This window comes from Anarhichas minor, unplaced genomic scaffold (assembly GCF_050575085.1).
Source record: "Anarhichas minor isolate MPS153535 unplaced genomic scaffold, ASM5057508v1 ptg000034l, whole genome shotgun sequence".
Lineage (NCBI taxonomy): Eukaryota > Metazoa > Chordata > Actinopteri > Perciformes > Anarhichadidae > Anarhichas > Anarhichas minor.
Genome location: NW_027466480.1, coordinates 767,799 through 790,369, shown reverse-complemented (window position 1 = coordinate 790,369; position 22,571 = coordinate 767,799). Strand labels below are relative to the sequence as shown.

Sequence of the window (22,571 nt, the reverse complement as noted above, 5' to 3'; positions counted from 1 at the left end):
TTTTTTAAGTTGTAATTTCTATTGCAATACATTACCAAACAATAAGACTGGAAAACATCTGGCATATTTACGTACGCAACTACAAAATGCTGCTGTGCTGTATCTGTGTGACTCATAATGTTCTAGTTTTTGCTCTGCCTTGTACTGTCAGTGCTGCGTTCTCACCTTACAGCTGAGTGCGACGAAGCCTTGAGGGTGTGTGTACATTACGTATATGTCAGTGTGTGTGTGCGTGCGCGCGGACTCACCTCCCCGTTGAGGACTACAGAGTCTTGGCTGTGGGATGAGGCGGTGGGGTAGGAGTAGGTTGGCTGAGCAGTCATGGGTTTAATGGTGATGAGACGCAGAGAGCCAGAATGGTCTTCGTACGGGTCTGGGAGGAAGACAAACCGGTTAGCAAGAGTCAGACAGAGGCATTACATTATTACATGATCACAAATTCAGTCAGTTCCCACATTATTCACACAGCAATTTTGTTCAAAACTCTGATTATAATTGTCAAATTAGGGGGAAAGCTTGCGGGTAGAGGAAAATATGTATTTTTGATTTGGGGGTGAACTGTGCTGTTAATTGAAGCTACATAAGCTGACTGCAGCCTTGTATTGAACAGACAAATATGAGAGTGGCATCTATTATTTCCCAAAATGTTAATGTTTTATTAGGTACCGTATTTTCCGCACTATAAAGCGCACCGGATTATAAGGCGCACCTTCAATGAATGGCCTATTTTAGAACTGTTTTTATATATAGGGCGCACCGGATTATAAGGCGCATAGAATAGAATAGCGTCGTAAGCGTGTCTCTTGAAAGGTGCCATTTTGGGGTCTTTATACACACAAGTGGTGTTGGACTAGGAGTAAGCACAGTACCGGTGTTTACCGCGGTGCGGCTTTGTAGTTTACCAGTCGTACTGAAACATTTTGACAGAGCGCCGTGTACAACCAGTATGGATCAACCAATTAACCAATTGATCCATATATAAGGCGCTCCGGATTACAAGGCGCACTGTCGTTTTTTGAGAAAATTAAAGGCTTTTAAGTGCGCCTTATAGTGCGGAAAATACGGTACATGTTAACACTCGGGTGTTGTTTCGGGACTAGCAGAAAAACACTACCCAGTAAATGATGAAAGTTATCAACCAAACAAGAATATAATAGGATTGCTTGTATGTAGCGTAGGGGCTGTGTGTGTGTGTGTGTGTGTGTGTGTGTGTGAGACAATTTTATGTATTGGTACCAGGGTGTTCATGCACAATTGTGAAAGTTGGCTTTTCTACTTTCTCCCTGTTGTTTCTATGCTTATGTCGGCCTTGCTATGCACTCCAAAATAATGCCATTAGTCTAAATCTGGCTGAAATGAAAGTATCAGGACAACCATCCAAATTTAGATTGGAGCAAAGCTCTACTAATTGTGTTCAGGTCTCTGCAGTTTCATGTTGTTTTGCTTGATGAGAAAACATCAGCTGTGTGGTGTGTGGTCTGCTTCTTAAAGTATATGAGGCTCTATATGTATTTGTGTGCATGGAATTGCAGGGAGCAGCAGATGGACAGGGTTGTGCTGTACTGGGTGCACTGTGACTCACTGCCTGTCTGACATCATATGGCAGACTGCTTCGTTGTAGGGCTACAACAGTCTGCCATTAACTCAGCTCCAAAGCCCACACTGTCACCATTATTTCTGGCTGCAACTCAGCACGCTCCATTTGCTGCTGCTCCCTCCCGCACCGCCTATTAAGAGTGTAACAGCTAAGGTCAGGACAGGTGGCGTCACAAGTGGCAGAGGCCGTAAACCAGATCGGAAACCGCGACACTGCATGTAAACAACGTGTACTCTGAACACCGGCGGCTGCTGTCAAACCATTTCTACTACTGTTTTTTTTTAAGTTGATGTATCCATTTTGTTATATAACTGTGTAGGACATAAACATACTTTGCATTTACACCTTACAGATTACCAAAAGGCCAGTGTCATTAACATGACGCTCTACAGAGAGAAGGCCAAGGATTGATCTGAGGATGAAGATCAATTGTCAACTCGTGAAATACCTACGCTTGGATAGTGGCCCTGCGCTTCAAAGTATGACGCTCTACGTGCCCCTCTAGCATACGATTTGGACATGTCAAGGACGGCTTGTCAGTTTTCGCTCCTTTCATGCATACAGTCTCATCTCAAAGTAAACTTCCAATGTTGGTTTTTAGGTTTACTTATACAACAAAACTACTTGGTTGGGCTTAGGAAAAGATCGTGGTTTGGGTTAAAATATGTACGATTGTTGCGTAACCGGCGATAGTTAAGTACGTAAATTACATAACAGAACTACAGTAAAATAAGTCAACAGTGACTTGGTTTCACACGGGACATAAACAGCAGGATCCTGGGGGAAAGTCCTGCTTTTGTGTCTTTATATACACCATGAGAGCAACCATGTGTCCATACTCCTTTAATTGCTGATGTTTCTGCAGCATAATGTGACTGACTAGTGAGAATGTGTCTATCATCATTGTCTGCCACCATCAATGCCCAAATGACACCGCACAGATGCTGCTGTAATTTAAAAATCTTAATAAACAGCAGAGTGGATACCACTTTCATGTCCACACACTCATTATGGACAGAGCCAGTTGACTCTGGTCACCAAGAAAAACATTCCAGAATTTGAACCCCAATTTGAAATCTTACACTTCTGTTTGAGTGCAGATTAAACAAATGAGATACAGTGTATAAATCAACAAGCTCTAGAGGTGCTGACATGTTTTAAATTTAGAGCGAGAGAAGGTCTTCATGCTAAGCCAAGCTAACCAGCTCCTGGCATACTTAGTGTGCTGACACGAGAGTGGTATTTGTCATCTCACCTTACTTTCTGCAGGAAAGTTAATAAGCTTAATTTCCAAAATGTCAAACTATTTCTTTAACCCGGGTAATAAAATCACAGCAACCACATCAGTCCATTCTAACCTTCAAATCACATAACAGCTGCCAGAAAAGCTGAAAATGTCAGACAAGACTAAAAAATCGAATTAGTTTTAAATCAAAAAAGTAACCTGAGCACCAAACGCATGCAAGTGAAAAGAAGAATTGGAGGCAACTTGTCCAATATTCTCCTGTTGTATTACAGAGGTTATTATGAAATGCATTTCAATTATATTTCATCTCCACACTGATCTTGTCTTCTTTTTATCCATACTATATTTGACTGTCCTTCATATGATGGATCTATGCTTCTACTTTACTGGATTTACAGTTGTATTAATCTGTCATTTTCTTAAACAGCACTCCGGTCTGCCTTTATCCTGTCTCTCTTTTCATTTTTTCTAAAATCAGTTCAGTCCATCTCCGGTTCTCTGTGAACAGTAGTGAGAAATTGAAATAATTATTCATCCTCCCCTCCGGGTATCCGTTCGTTCGCTTGCATAAACACTATAAATCACACAAATTACTGTGATCTTTGGCTTGCTGATGCAAAAGAGATTGAAAAAATTCATAGCGTCCTAGAATGTCATTGAGCATAAGCGATGTTGCAGCATTATCAGTGATCAGAGCGATGCATATGCAACCAATTGTGAGTCTGCACCGCTGGGAAAAGATCTGCTTGGTAATCTGTTGAACAAGTCATGTCAAAGATGCACTACATTTACTGCCACCACTGATAACTGCTGCTGCAGATACAAGTGTGTGTATCTAATAGTCCTGTTATATAGCTGTATAGATGAATACTACTCCAATGTATGCATGTTAACAGTAATGCATCGTGCGGACATATAGAATTGCATTTTAAAATGTGGAGTTATCTATTTCTTCTAATGGTTCTGCCACGGCAATGGCAACTTCCTTTCTTTAAAACATACTGTAAATGTGATGCACACTGGGAACATAAGTAGTAAGTAAGAACATAAGTACTTACCATATAGTAGCTAACAAGTGCAACTTCATTGTAATTGTTAGCTAAAAAGAAATCTAAACTTTACAGAAGGGAAAAGGATGGATGGGTCAAACAAACATGACCTTCACCCGGGAGGCCGCTGTTCATGTGCCGTGTGAAACCAAAAGTCAACACGTTGACTTATTTTAACTTAACTACGTTAGTACGAAACAGCATCACTGATGGGTGTGGCACACTCTCCATTCAGTAGTGTGCTCTGTTGCACCCTACCGAGTACTTCATTAAGTAGTAGTGTCAGTCGTGCCTGCTGCGTTTTTATCCGTTTTGTGTTGACGTTGGTTGAAATGGAAAATGTGTTGTCAGCGTGCATCTCTGACTTGATGGAGATAATTGCTAATATACCCACAACCCCAATAATAACGATGGGGGGAAATTACAGTGCTAATTTGTTTTTAATAGCTACACAGTGCATCAACGTCTTTCCACCCAGGATGAGGATCCCTCTGAGTGTCACAGGTTTAACGATGAGTCATTTTTCTGAGGCACAAACCGTATGCTGTGGGTTGTATGGATTTGAATAACATCTAATCTGGCAGTGTGCTGTCACAACTCTCTGACAACTCCCCCACTTTCCTGACTTTCCTCTGTGATTCTACTCAAAAGTAACTTAAGGCACATGGCACTGCCAACCGCTGGCTTTTATCGCTTACTGCATTTTCAGCTTTTGTATCCTGGAAGGAAGTAAGCATGTCTGTTTTGATTCAGTTAAGGCCGATGACCGCAATGTGTGTGTGAGTAAAACGACGTGATGAGTATACAATGATGCAGCGGCAGGCTCAGTCACTGCATGTGTGAGTGTGTTCACTCATGTGCGCTTCATTAGCTCATAGAAATTTTTCTTTTTCTTTGGGTGAAATATTACAGTATGAGAATGTGGGGGGGGGGGGGGGGGGGGATTGACTTTGTGGTGGGTGCAAAAGTAAAGGAGAGACAGAATTCATCTCTCGCTATCCATCTATCAGCGTGTGGGTCTGTCTATCCATCTAAATATTCGTCCGTCACATATTCCTTTCCCTCTTTATACTGCGTCCCTCCCTCACTGTTTCCCTGTATCTTTCTGTCTATCTCTTAACCCCCCCCCCCCCCCCTCCATATTTCCTCTCCGACTCCATCTTCCTCCTCACCGTTGGTGCTCCTCTTGTGGAGCTCCTCCTTGCCGTTCTTGCTGCTGCTGCCGGTCGCCGTCCTTCGGGCCGAGGAGCTCTTGCTCGTGTTCAGCTTCCCGGAGCCGCTACTTGACACCGAGCCGTCCTCCTCGCTTGGCAACCGCCTGCAGTATCCATGGCAACAGAGAGAGGCCAGGGAGGAAGGAGAAGGGAAGGCTCGTGAATCTCTTGTGTGTACACAAGCAGTGTATCATCTCACAGTTAATGCTGGCAACACACTGTTAACTTTAAAAATAATTAAAAAAATAAGATCATGGGTGTGCATATGTGTAATGTATAAAAACACATACAAATAATAGAAACTGTACCCCAAAACTACTATCATTCCAAAACATGAAAACCAGCTAGAATGCGAAATTCAAAGTAATGTAATTTAAATCCAAAATCAACAGCTTCAGCAAGACTGTATTGCCTGTGTTCCTTTTGTTGTTTTGTGAATCAGTTATTCTTTGCATGCCTGAGCTTGGTCTTTATGGTAATTATGAAAATAGAAATAGGGAATTCTGTAGTATCACTGGTTTATAAAACCTTACTGCTGACAACGGTTAACCTTCTGGCAAGCCAGTTAAGACATTTATAGTACGCATTTACTGTAAATGGACATTGGCAAGCTTGTTAGCTCATTTGTTAGCCTGTACATCCAAAGCCAAATCTTGGAATTGGTGGAAAAACGAATTAGATACTAATAAGCCAACTACCTATCACCTTCTGACTCTAGTACAGGGGCCCAAGGAGGGCCAGTGGGGGGCCAGGCCACCCCTTTCCCCCCCTCTTGTCCCACCCCTGGTTGCCAGACAACTGAACAATCTCATCAACGGTGCTGTGATTGTGGCTCATAAATGCTAACATTACCTGCTAACTGGGCCAACCATACGACTCCTGTATTGTTGTACTGTACTGAAGTTCGTTCTAATATTTTGTAATGAGGTAATAATGTTTTTTTATCGATAAGATCCCATCAAAGAAGCATGCTGTATGAAAGCACAGAAAATGTAGGGACATTCAAGGCAAACTGCAAGGACAAGTAGAGCAGCAACAATCCTGATTTTGTCGGGCAGGTTCTTCAACAGCCAAGGGCCTTGATGGAAACAGCTCAGTATGCATGTATGTCACACACACACACACACACACACACACACACACACACACTTGACTCTAGAAGAGTCAATACACTCAAGCAGAAACATATATGAAGACATAGTTTGTTCTTGCCTCAGACAAACCAGGCACGTATACCACGTACAGGACACTCTCTCACACACACACACACACACACACACACACACACACACACACACACACACACATTCACAGCCTTGGGGCATGTAAGCCACAGCAGCTACACAACGTGACAGGCCTGTCTACAGGTGGTGCGAGATGCACAAATCAGCGAGACCGGACATTACAGAGCCACAGGCGAGGCCGACACCCCGTGTGTGAATACACAGACACACGCACACACACACACACACTCACCATTCACACGGAGTGCAGCCTGAGCAGCGGTCAATCGCTGGCCGGGTCGCAGTAAAAGTCATGAGGTATTGAAGCGAAGAGCCGGAGGGATGGAGGAGAAATAACAGTATGTGTTCCATGTAAATTTGTGAGTGGGAAGGCCAGAGAGAGGAGCAACAGAATCGATAATCACGCCGCTGGAAAGTAATGTTCATCTCCGTGCCTCTCCTCTCTCTCTTTTTTTCTCATTTGTGCCTCACACACTGTAGCTCTCGGGAGGATGCAGTGAGCAGGATGAATGCTCCAGTCCTTGGCCCCGTGGTTAGCATTCTGTCTGCACCTTTCTCTTCTCTCAGACAAGTGAACAATCTGCAGCTGTTGTTTGCAACACAGTTTCACCTGCTTGAGGTGCAGATCACATCGCTCCTGCTGTGTCGAGAACACAGCACAGTTGATTTCACTACAATTATCTTTGTAGGGAAACTTATCTTGTTTTAAGAAAATACAAGACAACATTAAATAACTCGCAGACAAATTATGTTTAAAAGTAAGTGTTTTTTTGTAATACGTACACATGATACATTATATATTAGATACAGTATATTAAATGATTTTTTGGTGAAACAGAGTCATGGACCATATGCCTTTTTGGAAACCTATATCGTTTGTATTAATATAAACACAAGAGCACGTCAAAATTGTATTATGGGGAATGTCAAATCTTGTACTTTTTACATATTTTACTATATTTGAGTTACTATGTGAATGTGTGGGAGACATACATACCAACATATTTCATGAAAAAATGCAGATACTATGCTATAATGTATGTGTTGTATAGAGATGAATTAAAGGGATGATATGAAATATAGAGTAATATTTATGTTTTGTGGACTGCCATTGGTTGTGTATAGTTTCAGGGACCTGGTGTTGTTAATGCTGACTCATTTCAAGACTCACTGGGCTATTTGAATAATGCAAAGCAATCTTTAATGTAATTAGTAACAGGCTGTCTATGGTTTCCATCCAAATGTATTTTTGAATGCTTGTTTCCATCCACTACCAGTATTTGATTTCTCAGAGTTGGTTATCGGAGATAAGCAGTTGCATGCTCAGCATTTATTCCGTCAATCTGTTTTCATTTCCCTTTCTCACGTGCTTTGCTTTGGATACACCAAATTTTCCACCTCAGCCGAGCAAAAACAAAAAAAATCAAGATTCTTTCAGATTTTCAACTTTCCACCCATTTATGCGCCAATTAAAAACATGCATCAAAAAGGCAACCTACTGTATGTCTGTGTTTTATAAATCAATCCCTCGTTCACTCATTCACTACTCCATATGATGCGATCAATAGTTTAGTCTATAGTGAGCAGTAACATGAGATTTCAAACACTTACTAATCATCATCATTTAGCATCCCTGACTCGTTCAGAGTCACATCTGTGAAATACAAAGAGAGTGATTTCGAACATAGCTTATGTCTTTATCATTGTAGTGGCCATTTGTCGGCTAAATCAAACTTAAACAAATAATAATCAAACGCCACTGATGCACCACGGTCGGTATTTTTACGCAGCCAGAAGAGAGTGAAATGTCCAAGCAGGATTCCGATTTTTGTATTTATTAAATAAAGCAAACAAAACAAACTAACTAACTTAAAGAACAAAGAAAACTCCTGTCGTGCTGTCTCTCCTGTCATGTGCTATGCTGCTGGTAAAAACTATACGCCCACCCCGGTGCATGCTGGTCCTATCTGTCTACTCCTATATATATATAGCAACAGGTGCCCACAGTAATTACCCAAAAAACAATATAACTAAACAAATTACTATTAAAGAGAAAAATAATCTTAATATATGAAACATCTACAATAATTAAACAATACTACTTATAAATGAAATAACAAAATACAATATCAAATAAATAGCTCCAACAATCATCTATTTATTTTGACAACTGGGCATGTGGTATATAGGATTTTTATTTTTCTCCCAGCTTCTTTTCAATCATGGGATGTGTATCATTTTTCTTTTTTAATTGCAGTGTAAATTCTGTTTAAAATGGCACGGGATAACACACTGAATTGACTTAATTACAGAGTGAATGAATATTTCTAGCTATGCAAGCAGCGTGGCTCTACAGATGGCACATGAAATGTCTCAAGAACAAACATATATGGCGCAAACATCCATGTTCCCCACTTTAACAGTAATTATTTTGCTAATCAAATAACTTTTCCTCTAACTGCATTGCCAGGTTAACATTTCGGTTACCAAACACCTGTAACACTAAAGACATTCCCATCAGCCTCAACTGTACTTTAATGCTAAACATCCAACGTTAGCTTCTGAAATCTCAGTTTACTCCTCACTATTGATATTGAGTATCCAATAGGGATACTTAACGAGTGAATGATTTCAGACACAGCTTTAGTGAGGTGGTCTTGTTCAGCTCATCCATCTTTACTGCCGTGGGCACTTTCCTTTTCAACCTTTTTTTTTAATCTTCTGATCTAGCACACCGAGCCTGTTTGTGCATGTGAAGAGAGAAGACACAAGTGTCACTCTCCATTCAGTTATCCCTATAAAGTGCAAGAATAATTGCATCCTTTGTTGTTTTTGTGGTGCAATATTTCCCCTCTCGTCCCATCGCGCTCCACTCGGCTCTGGTTAGAGGATGAAATACCGCCTCATCTCCTAATTAATGGACACCCAGGTGGTATATATACGGATATATATATATACATAAACATAGACATAAATATATATATACATACATGATGGTAAAGCTTATTATTGTACCATGCCAGCTCTTCGGGCATTTTACGTCATCATCGTTACGCTGAACGGGTCCCTCTGGCCATAGCCGAGGTTATAAATATACATGTGTTTATCCTCCTCGAGAAGCAAAGCACAACTAATCCCACCTCTATTTGGTTTCCGTTTGGCAGCGTGTAAATATGAGGCACCGTCTTGTGCACGCGTTTCTGAATTTGCATTTCTGTGAGAGGAGGCATGCCGCATCTCATTTATGACTCCAAACCTCCCGGAGGATAGATGTCACCGCTGAATGCCGGGCTGGTGTGTGGGTGTACCTTCTTCTAGTAGAGAAATGTATGGGAAGTTTAAAAAAAATAAAAATATATGAATATAATGTTTTCATCACTCTCTTCTTAATGCTTTCTGTTTTTGAACAGATTAAAACTCGTAATCCCTGCGAAGTCTGTTGGGAATAGGACTGTTTGCACATTTTGGTAAATACATTTTAAACTGTGCGATTGCAACAGATGTTTAGAAATCATATTACAAATCACGCTTTTAAAATAGAGGACAGTAACAAAGAGGATTAGTGAAGGAAGTATTGACTAGTGCAGAGACAGATGAAATATGTGGACTCCAAATGAAATGCCAAATTGAGAGAAATGACATAAAACATAAAGATTAGCAGCAGTTCCTCTAAATTTTACAATATCTCTCATCCCGGCTCTGATCTATATTTTATCCCAGACATACAGTACACCAGTCTAATCCACTTTAGGTTCTCGGTGCCTGCGAGGATGAATGGACATCTGTGTAGCTGACAGTTTAGATCAGGACAAAGATTAGCTATTTCAGTTTGAAGCTGGTAACTGATTGGTGCGCTTGAATTTTGTCTCCACTTTGAAAACAAAACAACTCAAATATCATTCAGTGAACTTTGAAATTAAGTTGCAAAAAACATACATTTTCTCTCAGTAAAAGTAAAGTACCAACACTTAAATCACGATTGCTTCTCAACTGCTTATTGTTCTGGATCCGAGGGACATCAGGCTCGTTTCTTTTCTGAAGACAAATTATTTTCATTTATTTTTCCTGTAGATAATTATCTGCACACTACCTAATGGATTTGCAAGTCTTTTTTTCCCTCCTGAAAATCAGTCAGGGTTGCAATATTTGGCAGCATCTAATTCCATCTCACCCGCATTTCCAAAATATGTGTGGGCGAGAGCCGAGGCTCGACATTCATTCATTTTCAGGAAGTATTAAAATCCAGCACTGGTGATTCTTGCTAATGAGAATATCGTAAAAATCCAAAAATGTTATTCAACCACAGAATCACCTGGACTTAAAAAGGTGAATCTCAGTTTGTACTTTCCTGGCTTAAACAATCTTGACACACCTATGCCATGCAGGTGCATCTGTGTGTCGGGGAGAAGAGCCGAAACATCTTTTCAATAGAGAAAAGCCTTCAGTGTCTTTGCTCTTCTATAAATTATGAAATACTCTCTAGTTCAAAAATAACTGAAGCTCTTGCAGCATCTACATTAACCTCTTTAGGAACCGCTATTGTTTTGCGTGTGATTGCTCTCCGTGTTGCATCACACACACTTAAACCACGGCTGTCGGTAGCTCCTCACAGGACGCTGCTTCGTCCGAAACCACTCAAACGCATCACTTGAAGCCGGACAAGACGGATATTCGTGTGATCTCACGAGAATCAAGCTGCCTCGCAACGTACCCTGTGAATCATCCCAAGTAATAACCTCACCCACACCAGGTTCTTATACACAAAATGTTTTAATCATTTCTGTATATTTCATTCTAAAATCTCTGGGGTTAAACCAGTATAAATCTGTTAAAGGTGCTTAAAGGAAACCTTTCCAACCCACCAGAGATATGTGTCAGACCACGGCTCAGATATGTGTTGGCCTGTTAACAGCTCAAAATGACTGTTGCAGTTATCTATTCATGCTAAAATGCTCCATGTGGCACCTCTATTCTCTTTTGCTCTTGCAATCAGTGTGTCAGCACTGTCACAATCAGCAGTTCTAAAATCCTAGTACTTTGCTTCATCTAAATATGTGTGTAAATCCATTTTGTCTTCCGACTGTCTCCAAACAGCTTCTTGTTAACACTGGACTCATCTTCAGCTCATATCAATCTGTGCGCTGCTTGCTGTTGGCTTCTCTCTGGCTTAACACTGCGATGCGCGAACAAACACTGATGTCTGGTCCTGCTAAAAAGCTCGGGGTTGTGTCGCCGGCATGTACACCGACTGAAACAGCTGCTCGCGGAACTTTGCGGTTCCCCCTTCGCTGGGCTTCCAGCCGGGGACAATATGTCTGCTGAGCTCAGGCTGATTTGAACGGGCAGGCTTTGCCAAAACATCTACGTTTGTATTGAATTATGTATGATGATGTCAGCAGTGTGATGGAAGTTGCCTCTTTTCTGGCATTCGTCCCAATTGAGTATTAATGACGGTTTGTTGCCACAGCAATCAGTGACAGCAAAGCGGAAACCCCGAATTCTGACTTTACATACTACTACTACTACTAATATTATGGGTAGAGGGTTTCTAAGCGAATTGATGGACAAATAATACCGTGTCTTTTTTTGAGGAAGGTTCTTAAAGTGTCCGAAATGGATAATAAAGTTGCTATTTGCAGTGATTGCTCAGCGTCGGTTATGCGACGAGGAGCCAAATTGCATTCCAACAAAGCTACAAATTTAATGACCCCTCTGAAGAACCGTCACCTCAACAATTATGATAAATTTGTGAAGAACAAACAGGCACCAGTTAAAAGTTGCCCAGTCTATGTGAACATTTTAAAAAGCATTGTATTTTATTTATTTTATTGTAAAAAGGCATAATAATATGTTAATTCCACTACAGGACGAACTTGATTTTATCTGCAGTCGGCATTCAGACAAAATTTGTTGGATATAGCGGCATATCAGCAAAAATCAAATATCGTACATGATAATAATGACTTGCTGATATCCAAATTGTGAGCTACCGTACTATACTACTATACAGATCCAAAAACAGACAGATCAGAACACATTTAGGCAGCCAGGAACCATCTTACCCTCCTTTGTGTATGTCAGCAGATGGAGGCCTCTTGCTGGCGGTCCCGTCCTGGTGGACCTTCTTATCTAATGACAGCGACAGTGGAGCATCTCGTACAGGCAGCCCCAGCACCAGCGTCTCCTTGGTGACGGAGACTGCGTCGTCACCGGTTCGACCCATGTGCTTCTTGGCGTAGTCAAAGCCCTGGACAGGCTGGCAGGGGAAAAGGATAACACACACTGGGAGTCAGAAAAAAACACTTGAGTTGTACAAGGTCCCAGCTACTGCAGATTGTAGATCAATCCATGCAGGAACTGAATTGTGGAGCATACTTTTTAAAACTTTGTATTTCTTGTGTTTCTAAAATGTGCTGTTGTTTTCAGTTTGCCTGTTGGACTGATGGACCTAAAGCCACTCGATGCATAAAAACAAGCAGCGGCTTTTCAGGAAATGAAGCACATGCAAAGACAGCAAAAGGCAACACAAGATACAGTTCCACAGTGCAGTTTTTCATCTTTACTACACAGCACAGCCTGATAAATGCTTTGAAACTACTGGACGTACTGTCAATGTAATGTACAAGCCACAATAATGGGTGGTAAAGCAGCCACAACATATCTAGCACACACCACAATGCATGTATAGCAAACGATAGCTGATGTTGGTAAGAGAGTATCAAAGTGGTATGGAGTCGCAAGATAAATTCAACAGTCAGAGCACACAATAGCTGACAGATGCACATAGTGTGAATGTTATTTCCTCAAGACATTTTTGAGAAAATGCTTTGTGAAAACAAGAGGGCAGCATCAAAAATAAAAATAAATTGAATAAAATGAATTTCTGCCTTTGGGACATGCGATTTGCTGGAGCAGAGCAGAAACATCCAATTCCCATTCAGTTTCACCAAATACATGGTGCCAAATTTGCGTCTCATCTCATTTTACAACATAAAATGCAGCCTTAGAAAGATGAAACAGTAATGCATCAGTGATGCAGTTGTGGTTATAGCATGATGTAAAGCTGTCCTTCAAAATGAAAATAAACCTGCTGTGTGGAGTAAAATGAACTACTTTTTAACACAGCAACAAACGAAAAAAAAGCACCAAATGGATTAAGTCTGTTGTAACTGCGATCTGATCAACAGTAAAGAGCTGGACAGCTGAACGGATGACAGAGCTGCTTGCTAACATGACTTAGTCTCCTGAATAATAAAGTAAAAACCTCCAAGATAAGCGTTGCCTCAATTTCAGATAAAGGTAATTGAATGAACCTCCCCCCACGGAAACTAGTTTTTATCACTCTCCGAACACCACGGCTGGCATAATGAAAAAGTTGGATAAAAAATAAATAATAAAGCTTAACAGCACCTTTGAAGTCAGGGGGTTTTGGCATAGAGAGACAAAGAGAGAGAGAGGCAACCGATTATGTGTTTTGCTAAAGCCTCCAAGGCCTGGACACATTCTTTGTATTGCTTAATGCCTTTCGCATTACGGAATAGAGTACGAGAGGAGGGGGGGAATAAAGGCCCCATTTAAGTTACACAACTAATCAGCCGAAACCCAGATTTTTGTTTTGCCTTCTATTTTTAGCGGCCCCGAAAATGGGACGCCTAATGCATTTGATGATGCGTGCTAAATTCTGAGTGCATGTGAGGTTAGGCAGCGTTGGCATCCGGCTGACGGCGCTGTTAATAATTCATCAGTCATACACACACCGCTGTGCCATCAGCTAGCTCAAACACGCGAGGCTGCAGGATGAGTGTCAGGAAATTGATACATGCTAGTATGGAACGCACACACACATTGACATTAGAGAGATTAGAGGGAGAGAGAGCGCACCATGGCATTATATATGGATCGTGTGTGGTAGTGCATGCACCTTTTACCCGCTGAAGTGATGTATGTTGACAGTTTTGACTCTATCGTGTGAAAGATGCATGGAGAGGGCAAACATTAATTTGCCTACGGCCTCATGCTGTTCATAGGTTGAGAGGGAGATTAGCTGCTTGCGTGTTTGTGACGAGCGAACAAAGGGCAGCAGGCTCGGCAGGAGGCGGGTGGTGCATTAAATGTGCCGCTCCCTCCACCCAATATGCATTATGTGGATGGATTTATGAGGAGCAAACATTAGACGTAGCGTCGGGGGCGTTGAACTAAGACCGACGACCTGATGCACACTGCAGGTCAACAGGAAGAGACGCGCCACTCAGTGGCTGGTGGGTAATGGACGTCATGAAAGGGGACAGTATGGATTCTCAGAAATGACAGGGCCGATGGGTGTAACCTTGAAGAGTGCGCCTGACATTTCGCGACACGTATGTTACCGCATTGGCTCAAGGTCTTTTCTCTTTCTGTCTGTTCTTTTCTCTTGTCTCACTCTTTCCTATTTGTCTCAGCCTCTTCTTCCTGTCTAAACCTCCTTTCCCTGTCTCCACCACCATCCCTCCCTCTAGTTCCACCGTCCACTGACAACGTCTCAACTTAACAAATGGCCATCTTTCATCTTGTGTGAATGAGATTTGATTTAATGAGTTTTTAATGAAGACTTTGGCCTGCCTCTGATCAGTCTGTCAGGGATGGATGGCGGTTTTCTTCCACATCCGTTCAGACCAGCGACGGAGAAAAACAGAGCGAGAGAGAAGAGTGCAACCATGTCTTTTACTGAAAGATGTCATGTGAAGTGACCGTGTGCACGACCCGGCTGCACCACCAAATTATCCACACTTATTTTCCCCGCCCGCTCTGTCAAACAGAAGCTTCTCCTCTTGTCTAATTTTAACTCAGAGCAACAGCCAACAGCAGCTTGATGAGGTACAGCAGATGGACAAGATATGCTCTACGCCCCCCGCAGCCATATTGATTTAGATTCAGCTCTAGCAGGGCGAATAGTGGCACACAGTGCCAAAAGAAAAAAGAGTGGGTACATTAAAGAAGTGAAAAAAGACAGAGCAGGGTGGACTGGGGCGCACACCAGCACTGGTTTGATAAACTCCTCCCGGGGCAGGTGTGGAGCATGATGCAGCAAACTGCAAAAATACCTCGAGGCCTTCACATGGCACTGCATTGTACTTCCATTGAACAGCTTACAAATAGAAAATGGATTGTCTCTACTTTCGCTGATTCCGCCCTCTATTGTACTCCACACGGAAGCCGGATATCTGAGGCTCTCACGCATAAACAAGGAGCCACAGAGGGAGCAAAAGCCATTTTGAAGAATGTTCCGACTGCGCAGCGGACGTGCAGAGTGATGAGGTCAGCCGCACTCACTGCAGAATCACTCTGTAATGCTTAAACACACATGCAGACCTAATATAAGCCATAGTATCGATCAGCAGCAGCTTTAGCTTGTCCTGCATGGTGACGGATAGTGAGAGTGGGCTGGGAGCAGATCACACGCATGAATCAAGACACACAAATACACACAGTAGATCAATTTAATGGAGTCTACTATTTTTTGCTTAGGGTTCTGGTAAGTATTCATGTAATATTGACTGCAGTTACCTCAGGCTTCAATGCATTGTGATCAGATCTCAGTCAAGTGTAAATGTCCCTGACTATGAACTTACATAATAAAATCTGATTGGTCAAGTTTTGGTATCATGGTATCATGCTGTTTTTTTGGGGGGGGGGGGGGGGGGGGGGGGTTTGCTCAATGATCCCTTTCTGTTCAAGCTTCATAGTAAAAGTAAAAACGACACAATGATAAAATAAATGGAGAAAAGTCTTGATGAATTGAAGTAAATGGATGCCACTTTACAAACAGCAAACTACATGAAAACATCCGTTTACTCACAGAGCATAATAATATTAGCACTCACTTCCCAAGCATTATGCACCCCCACCAAAACCTTGTCCGCCGCGGAGGCATGCGAGAAAAACAATGTTTTCTTTACAAATTCAAGATAACACGACGAGTAACCGATCTACAAATTATCATTTTTGGGGTGACGTATTCCTTTAAAGAGCAATCCAACGCCTTTAAAAGTTGCAAGTCTGTTTCACCTCCCACTTCGGACCACACCCAACCACAACCATGGGTGTGGCCAAAAGTTAGGGTTTGTTTTGCACCAATTTTATGATTTCCTGGGAGTATGTTGAGCAAGAAAATGCGGTCAAAATCCACAAAACAAAGCGCTGAAGCCAAAGGAAGTAAATCACGTGGGTATCTTCCAACATTACAGTCTTTAATGTATGAAATTCCCTTGTTTTACTAATCCCTCCCCTGGAGCTCAGCTCAAAACTAACGAGCGACACAGAAAGAGGGTGTGCTTTATGGGTGCTGAGGGGTCTAAGACGCTGAACACGTTATCGCAACGTCCCCAGTTTGGGTGGACTATCACCTCAATTCCTGCCACATATCAGAGTGTTTATCGTCTGCAAAAGCCCAAAACGCCGCCAGTATGGACAGTGGGACCCATTACAGCGACCAGTAAGTCTTTCAATGCACACGTTTGGTCTTATTTTAAAACAAGAAAATGTTTTAACCTGTGCTTTAATCAGGACACTAGAAGTGTTTAACTCCAGTTTGCCACATAAGCTCTTCCCAACTGAAATCCCCGTGTGAAATATTTATCTCACTTGCTCATACATGCCACTGCTTGGGATTGGAGGGGGGTAAATACCGCTGTGGATAAGAACAGTGATTGCAGCCTCACGGCACCACTTAACAAATCTAATATTTCGGGACTCTTTAATATTTGATGCGCTCTCTCGCAAAACACGGCATAATGTTAAATGTTTACAAAGGGTCGTGAAGGCAAACAAGACCTTAGAGCTGGGAAATCTAAATGTTGATATAATAACGTAGTATAAGGAGATACAGTAAAGTGGGGACAACATGTATTTGGGGTCTTTTACACCCTGCTGTGCTTTTGACACCCGTTCTGTTACAAAAAATGTCCTGCCTTCCCATCCATCACTCCATCCGATAATTCACCACACTTTGCCTCTCGAGGGATAAAGACGGGAGAGGCTGGACCGAAATAACCTGCAGATCCGCTGAAATGCTCCACCACAGCAACAGTAGCCATGGCTCTTTGTAATTCAAAGCGTTTTAGCTATTTATTTTTTCATCCCTTCTTTGTGGCCATTGCTCTGGGTGAGGTACATAATTCAGTGGAGAACCTCATACATCAAAAAAAGAATTGGGTTGGGGGTCTGTGTTGGTTTCCTGCTGAGCCAATGTGGGATGAGAGAGGCTTCATCTGAGAGGATAAAACGGCTGGCTTGAAAGGGAAAGGAGCTGGCAGATAGGCAGTCTAGGCCGATGACACAAGCTTGAGTCACTTTTTATGGATGCTACACAAATAAAAATAGATTGGTCTGGTTTGCAGGTTTTAATCCTTCCTTTCCGCTATTCATGTTTACGAGCGCCCGGTTAAAAAATGGCTTCTTCTGGACAGCAGATTCAGCTCATTTGTCTGTTTTTACAAGCTTGTCCCTCCTTGTTAATTCAGCCAATCGACTCGAACCAAAACAATTTAAATCTTGAGGGTACGTGCTTGTGAATTTTACACCCCTATTATTTTAGTTGTTTTTTTTACACCTTTCCTCACTGGCCCCTCCTCTCTCCTCCTATTGATCTCCTACAGCCAGTGAGGATGGAGGAATAAGTCATATCCAAAGCACAGTAGCCACATGCACAATTTTACCCAGCAACAACAACAGGCAGCACATACAGAAATAAGCAGCCCACAAGGCACTAGTCGATCAACACAGTCGGTCAAAATCAACAAACAACACAGCAACCCATTCATTCAATAATGCATTCAATAGTTAGTTCAGCAATCCACCCAACCAGGGTCTAGTGAATACCTGGTGGTGGTAACTGCCCTCCCTTCGATATGAGGTCTAAACAGGGAGAGAGTTGGAAGGTCAAGGTCATGCAAGGGTTAAGATAATTACAGCATAGAATAGAGTACAATGAGAGATGATAAGATAGGATAAGATAAGATGCGTTCAGTTTTCATAGCTTGGCCATCACTCCTATCTGTGTTAATAACATTGTTATAATCAAATAAACTGCTGGTATCTGGGAAGATTTTTTGACATTGCGAAAAAGAAAAGCAGTGCGACTGAGCGAGAAACATGAGCAGTCAGATGATCAGGTTTTAAAGGATAAGGCAAATGTTTTTTTGGTTTTTCATCATTGTAAACAAATCCTATGAATAGACCAAAACAGGCGACCTGCTGGTTTGTTGCTCAATTTTCTTTTTGACCTCCCTACTCTGTTTCTGGCAATCAGACCTATTCAGAACTCCTTGGTTGGAAGAGTTGCGATGGACCACTACGACCTGCATGACAAGGGTCACATGACCAACGGAAACAGCCATCTCTTCAGCAGGCTACGTTCGTTAGCCTCACTAGCTTATCTACTAGCAAGCCATTAGTGGTCGGCCGTCAGTAAACATGCTAACAGTTGAATCTCTCCCCACAGTTTACAGACCGACTTCCTCGTTCAAGTTACCGCATCATACAGACTGTAATTGTTCGAGCACATAGTTAACAACTAACAACATTTTGATTTTTGGTTTTACCTCAAAATAAAATAGTTTTGATAATCTGGCTAAGCAGTTATTGCATGTTCTGTTTATTCGTTCACACAGAACAGCACTGCATTGTGGGTACACTTTCATTTCAGGCTACAAAGGCATAATTGCTTGCTCCGTAAGGAGCATCAGAAACACTGTACAAATATTTATAGAGATACAAGTTTTTTTCTATTAGTGCTCAGAAGATTAGGAAACATTTTATTGATAGTCAGAGCTTTTAAGTCTTCTTTGATCTGGAGACAGAAATATTATGCGTGTTGGTTTAATCATAACATTGAGAAGATTCCTTTGCTGGGTATTGAAAGTTTGACCAACCAGAGCTCGGTCAATAGACGGTTTAGTCTTGCCGGAGCGGCAGTCTAATCATGATATCAAATGTCAAACACACTTCAGGATTAAGGAATTCTGATCACAACCGAGTCACGTCAAGAGCCTCTTCAGAACAAAATGAGGTTGGCAATCTTATCGCTTGTTTAACACTTCACTGACTGCAGTGACATAAGCAGCTGTTGTTCTGGCGCCAATGCGCCGCACCGTGACCTGATCCGATCCAACCAGCTGGTGGCAATCTATTCCACACTCGCTCATTTGAAATGATTGATTCTTATTCAATCTCAAATGTGTTGATGTCGAGCGAACGCTGCTGTCGCAAAAGGGCCAACATCACCCTAAGGTTCACTTCCACTACACTGAGCCCTGTCCATTTTTTTCTCTCGGCCGATTAGCCTTCAAAGCATGCATGATTAGCGATGACCACGGGCTATTGGGCAGCAAAAGAACAAATGAGCCGAGCCCACACAGATTAGATTATATTTTTCTGACCCGGAGAAACAACTTAACACAATCGCTTTGCAGTGTGACGTGTCACTCAATCAGAAGTTATGTAATCTTCATTGAAATATCACTGAGGAATTGGCTTCTGGGAAAAGTTAAGGTGAAGCAGTGCTGTCTGAACATTTTGGGGTGAGACTTAGGGAGGACACAACTGATTATTATTAATAATAGAAGACAATAGAAAGAAGAACAAGAAGATGGAAAAGGGATACATAAGAGCAGGAGAAAGGGATTCAGTTGGACGACTGAATTTGACGGTCTTACCTTGGAGCGCGTTTTGAAGTTCCTGAAGGCGCCAGTTTTGAAGATGACCCTGTTCCTCTTGCACAGAATGAAGGACACCATGACGATCACCACCATCAACAGGAAGAGAGGCGTCATTACGGCCATGATCCACAGGTTGGTGGGCGGCGTCTTTACCACAGCTACAAACACACAAATATCATTCCTCAGTATTTGATTGTGCATCATTCCTGAGCGGTGAATCCGCTAAATGACCCTCCAGTGATTACAAAGCACACACTTTGCAACGAAAAGACAAGCAGAAATAAACACTGTTCAGTACAATCAAGGGCGTCATTTCCTCTGGGGATGAGGGGGGGAAATATGTCCTCTTCGTTTTTATAAAATCCTATTTTTGTTCCTCTTGCTTTTATAGTTCAAGTTAGATTTACAGTTCCCACTTCTACAGAGGATACAGAGGACGAAGGAGCTGATGGGCTGAAAAAATACTGCAAACTCATTTTTGTGTGTTATTGATAGTTGCTAAGCTCCGAGAAAAATGGTAAGCGAAAGAAGCGGCAACAATAAATAACAATAGCACTTGGAAGTCTATTTCCACATCAATGGCAGTGAAGGACAGTGCTCGGTTTAGTGAAGATGCACCTGCATTACTTGTCCATTAGGCACAAGGTCCATCACAAATAGAACAATTACATTTGTATAATTAAATTTCATAATATTGTGTTATTTTCCTGATGGATATAAATATGTAAAATGGCATAAAAAGCAATCATCATCTCCATACTTTAGTTTGTTTGTGTGCTGGGAGGTGTTTTTTTTTTACTCATGGGAAGAACAAGGCCAACAGTTTCCCCTGTTTCCTTATGCTAAGCTAGGCTAACCATCTTCTGGCTGTAGCTTCATATTTAGCGCACAGACATGAGAGTGGTATCAATCTTCTCATCTAACTCTCAGCAAGAAAGCAAATTAGCTTATTTTCCCAAAATCTCAAAATTTGTATTTAACTGGCACCAAAATTGTATAATATAGACAGAAATGTTATAAAAGAAAACAAATTTGTAGACTTGAAATCTACATCCAGAAATAAGCTTTAAATTAAAACATAAAAAACGTGCTTGTTTTTCGCTTGAATATCTTTTTTAAATCATCTTTCTTTGAGCTCCCCTTGCCAAACACAACTTGCCAAAGAGATGTGTTTTCATTTGAAGGACTAATGCAGTTTGTTTCCACTGAGCCGGTTAAGGCATACTAAATGAATTTTACAAGAACATTGTGTTCGGTTCCCGGCCTGAGCACTGTTAGGAGGGGCTGGAAAGGCTTGTTGTTGGTACCTCTCCAGTTTCTTAATTTTAGATGCTGGGGAAATCTGAGGGAGAAACGGTGAGAGGGAACGCTTTGTCCTCACCAGCAGCTAAGTCTACACAACTGCAATTTTCTGAATGCGAGTTTGAATTTGTATCGATATTCTGAAGCTTGATTGGGTGCACACTGTGTAGGGTATTGTGGAAATGTATGGAAAAACAAAAACCTACGCAATGTCACGGTAAGCCCGGCTTGAATTCAACAGATAAATCCTTAAGATGTCCGGCAATGTGGTGTCTCTACAATGGCTGCTGAATGAGAAGTGTGTTCTGTGAGTTGCATCTAAAATATGTATGTAGCCATTTCCATAAAGGCTACAAGCAAATGAAAATCTGTGTAAATCTGTGTGTAAATATGCAAAAGGAAAACAGAGAAGAGTCCTATTTGTAAGCCTATTATTTCTATAGCTGGAATAAATCAGCAAGTACATGAACAAATAGGAATAGAACATATGTGCATATTTTGATATTGAATTTCAATGTCAATAAACCATGCATTTATTTAAAAAACATGATGAATAATTGATACAAATCAGACTTGGATTTAAAGGAATATTACAACATTTTGGGAAATATGCTTGTATGCTTTTTTTAACAGAATGAGAAGATTGACACCTCTCACATATCTGTACGGAATTATGGAAATGCAGCCTCCAGCAGGTCAGTTTAGCTTCGCATAAAGACTAGAACCAGGGGGAACAGCTCCGTCTGAGGCTAAAAAACAATCCTCCAAATTAACAGGTGACTTGTTTGTTGTTTGCCAGTTTACAGGGGGTTGCTCCGAAGAACTACTCAACCGAGACTGCACCTCTCAGAGAAAATATCCACCGCTAATAGAAATGTTATCCATTTACTTAAAGGTTCAGTGTGCGGGATTTAGTGTGATTTATTGGCAGAAAGGAAATATCATATCCATAACTATGTTTTCATTAGTGTATAGAGAGGCAAAGTCCCTTTACTCATCCCCCATGAGACTTTATTTTGGAAAAAATATGTACAGTAGTCAACTGCGAGAATGAAGCTTTTTTTCAATTCCAAAGATTTTTCAATGATTTTTCAATGATTTTCCAATGATTTTTCAAAGATTTTTCAAAGATTTTTCAAAGATTTTTCAAAGATTTTTCAAAGATTTTTCAAAGATTTTTCAAAGATTTTTCAAAGATTTTTCAAAGATTTTTCAAAGATTTTTC

At 41.4% G+C, this 22,571-nt stretch overlaps 1 protein-coding gene across 1 annotated transcript in view; it reads right to left on the bottom strand.

Annotated features, from left to right (window-relative positions):
- The window catches only part of kiaa1549la (KIAA1549-like a), a 97,195-nt gene that overhangs the window by 18,667 nt on the left and 55,957 nt on the right, over positions 1 to 22,571 (bottom strand). The window contains exons 11-15 of the mRNA XM_076106596.1: positions 20,042 to 20,202; positions 18,207 to 18,242; positions 12,413 to 12,606; positions 5,065 to 5,210; positions 249 to 373 (exon numbers count right to left, since the gene is read on the bottom strand). Of these exons, the coding sequence (XP_075962711.1) occupies positions 249 to 373; positions 5,065 to 5,210; positions 12,413 to 12,606; positions 18,207 to 18,242; positions 20,042 to 20,202 (662 nt within the window). The remainder of the gene's footprint in view (positions 1 to 248; positions 374 to 5,064; positions 5,211 to 12,412; positions 12,607 to 18,206; positions 18,243 to 20,041; positions 20,203 to 22,571) is intronic.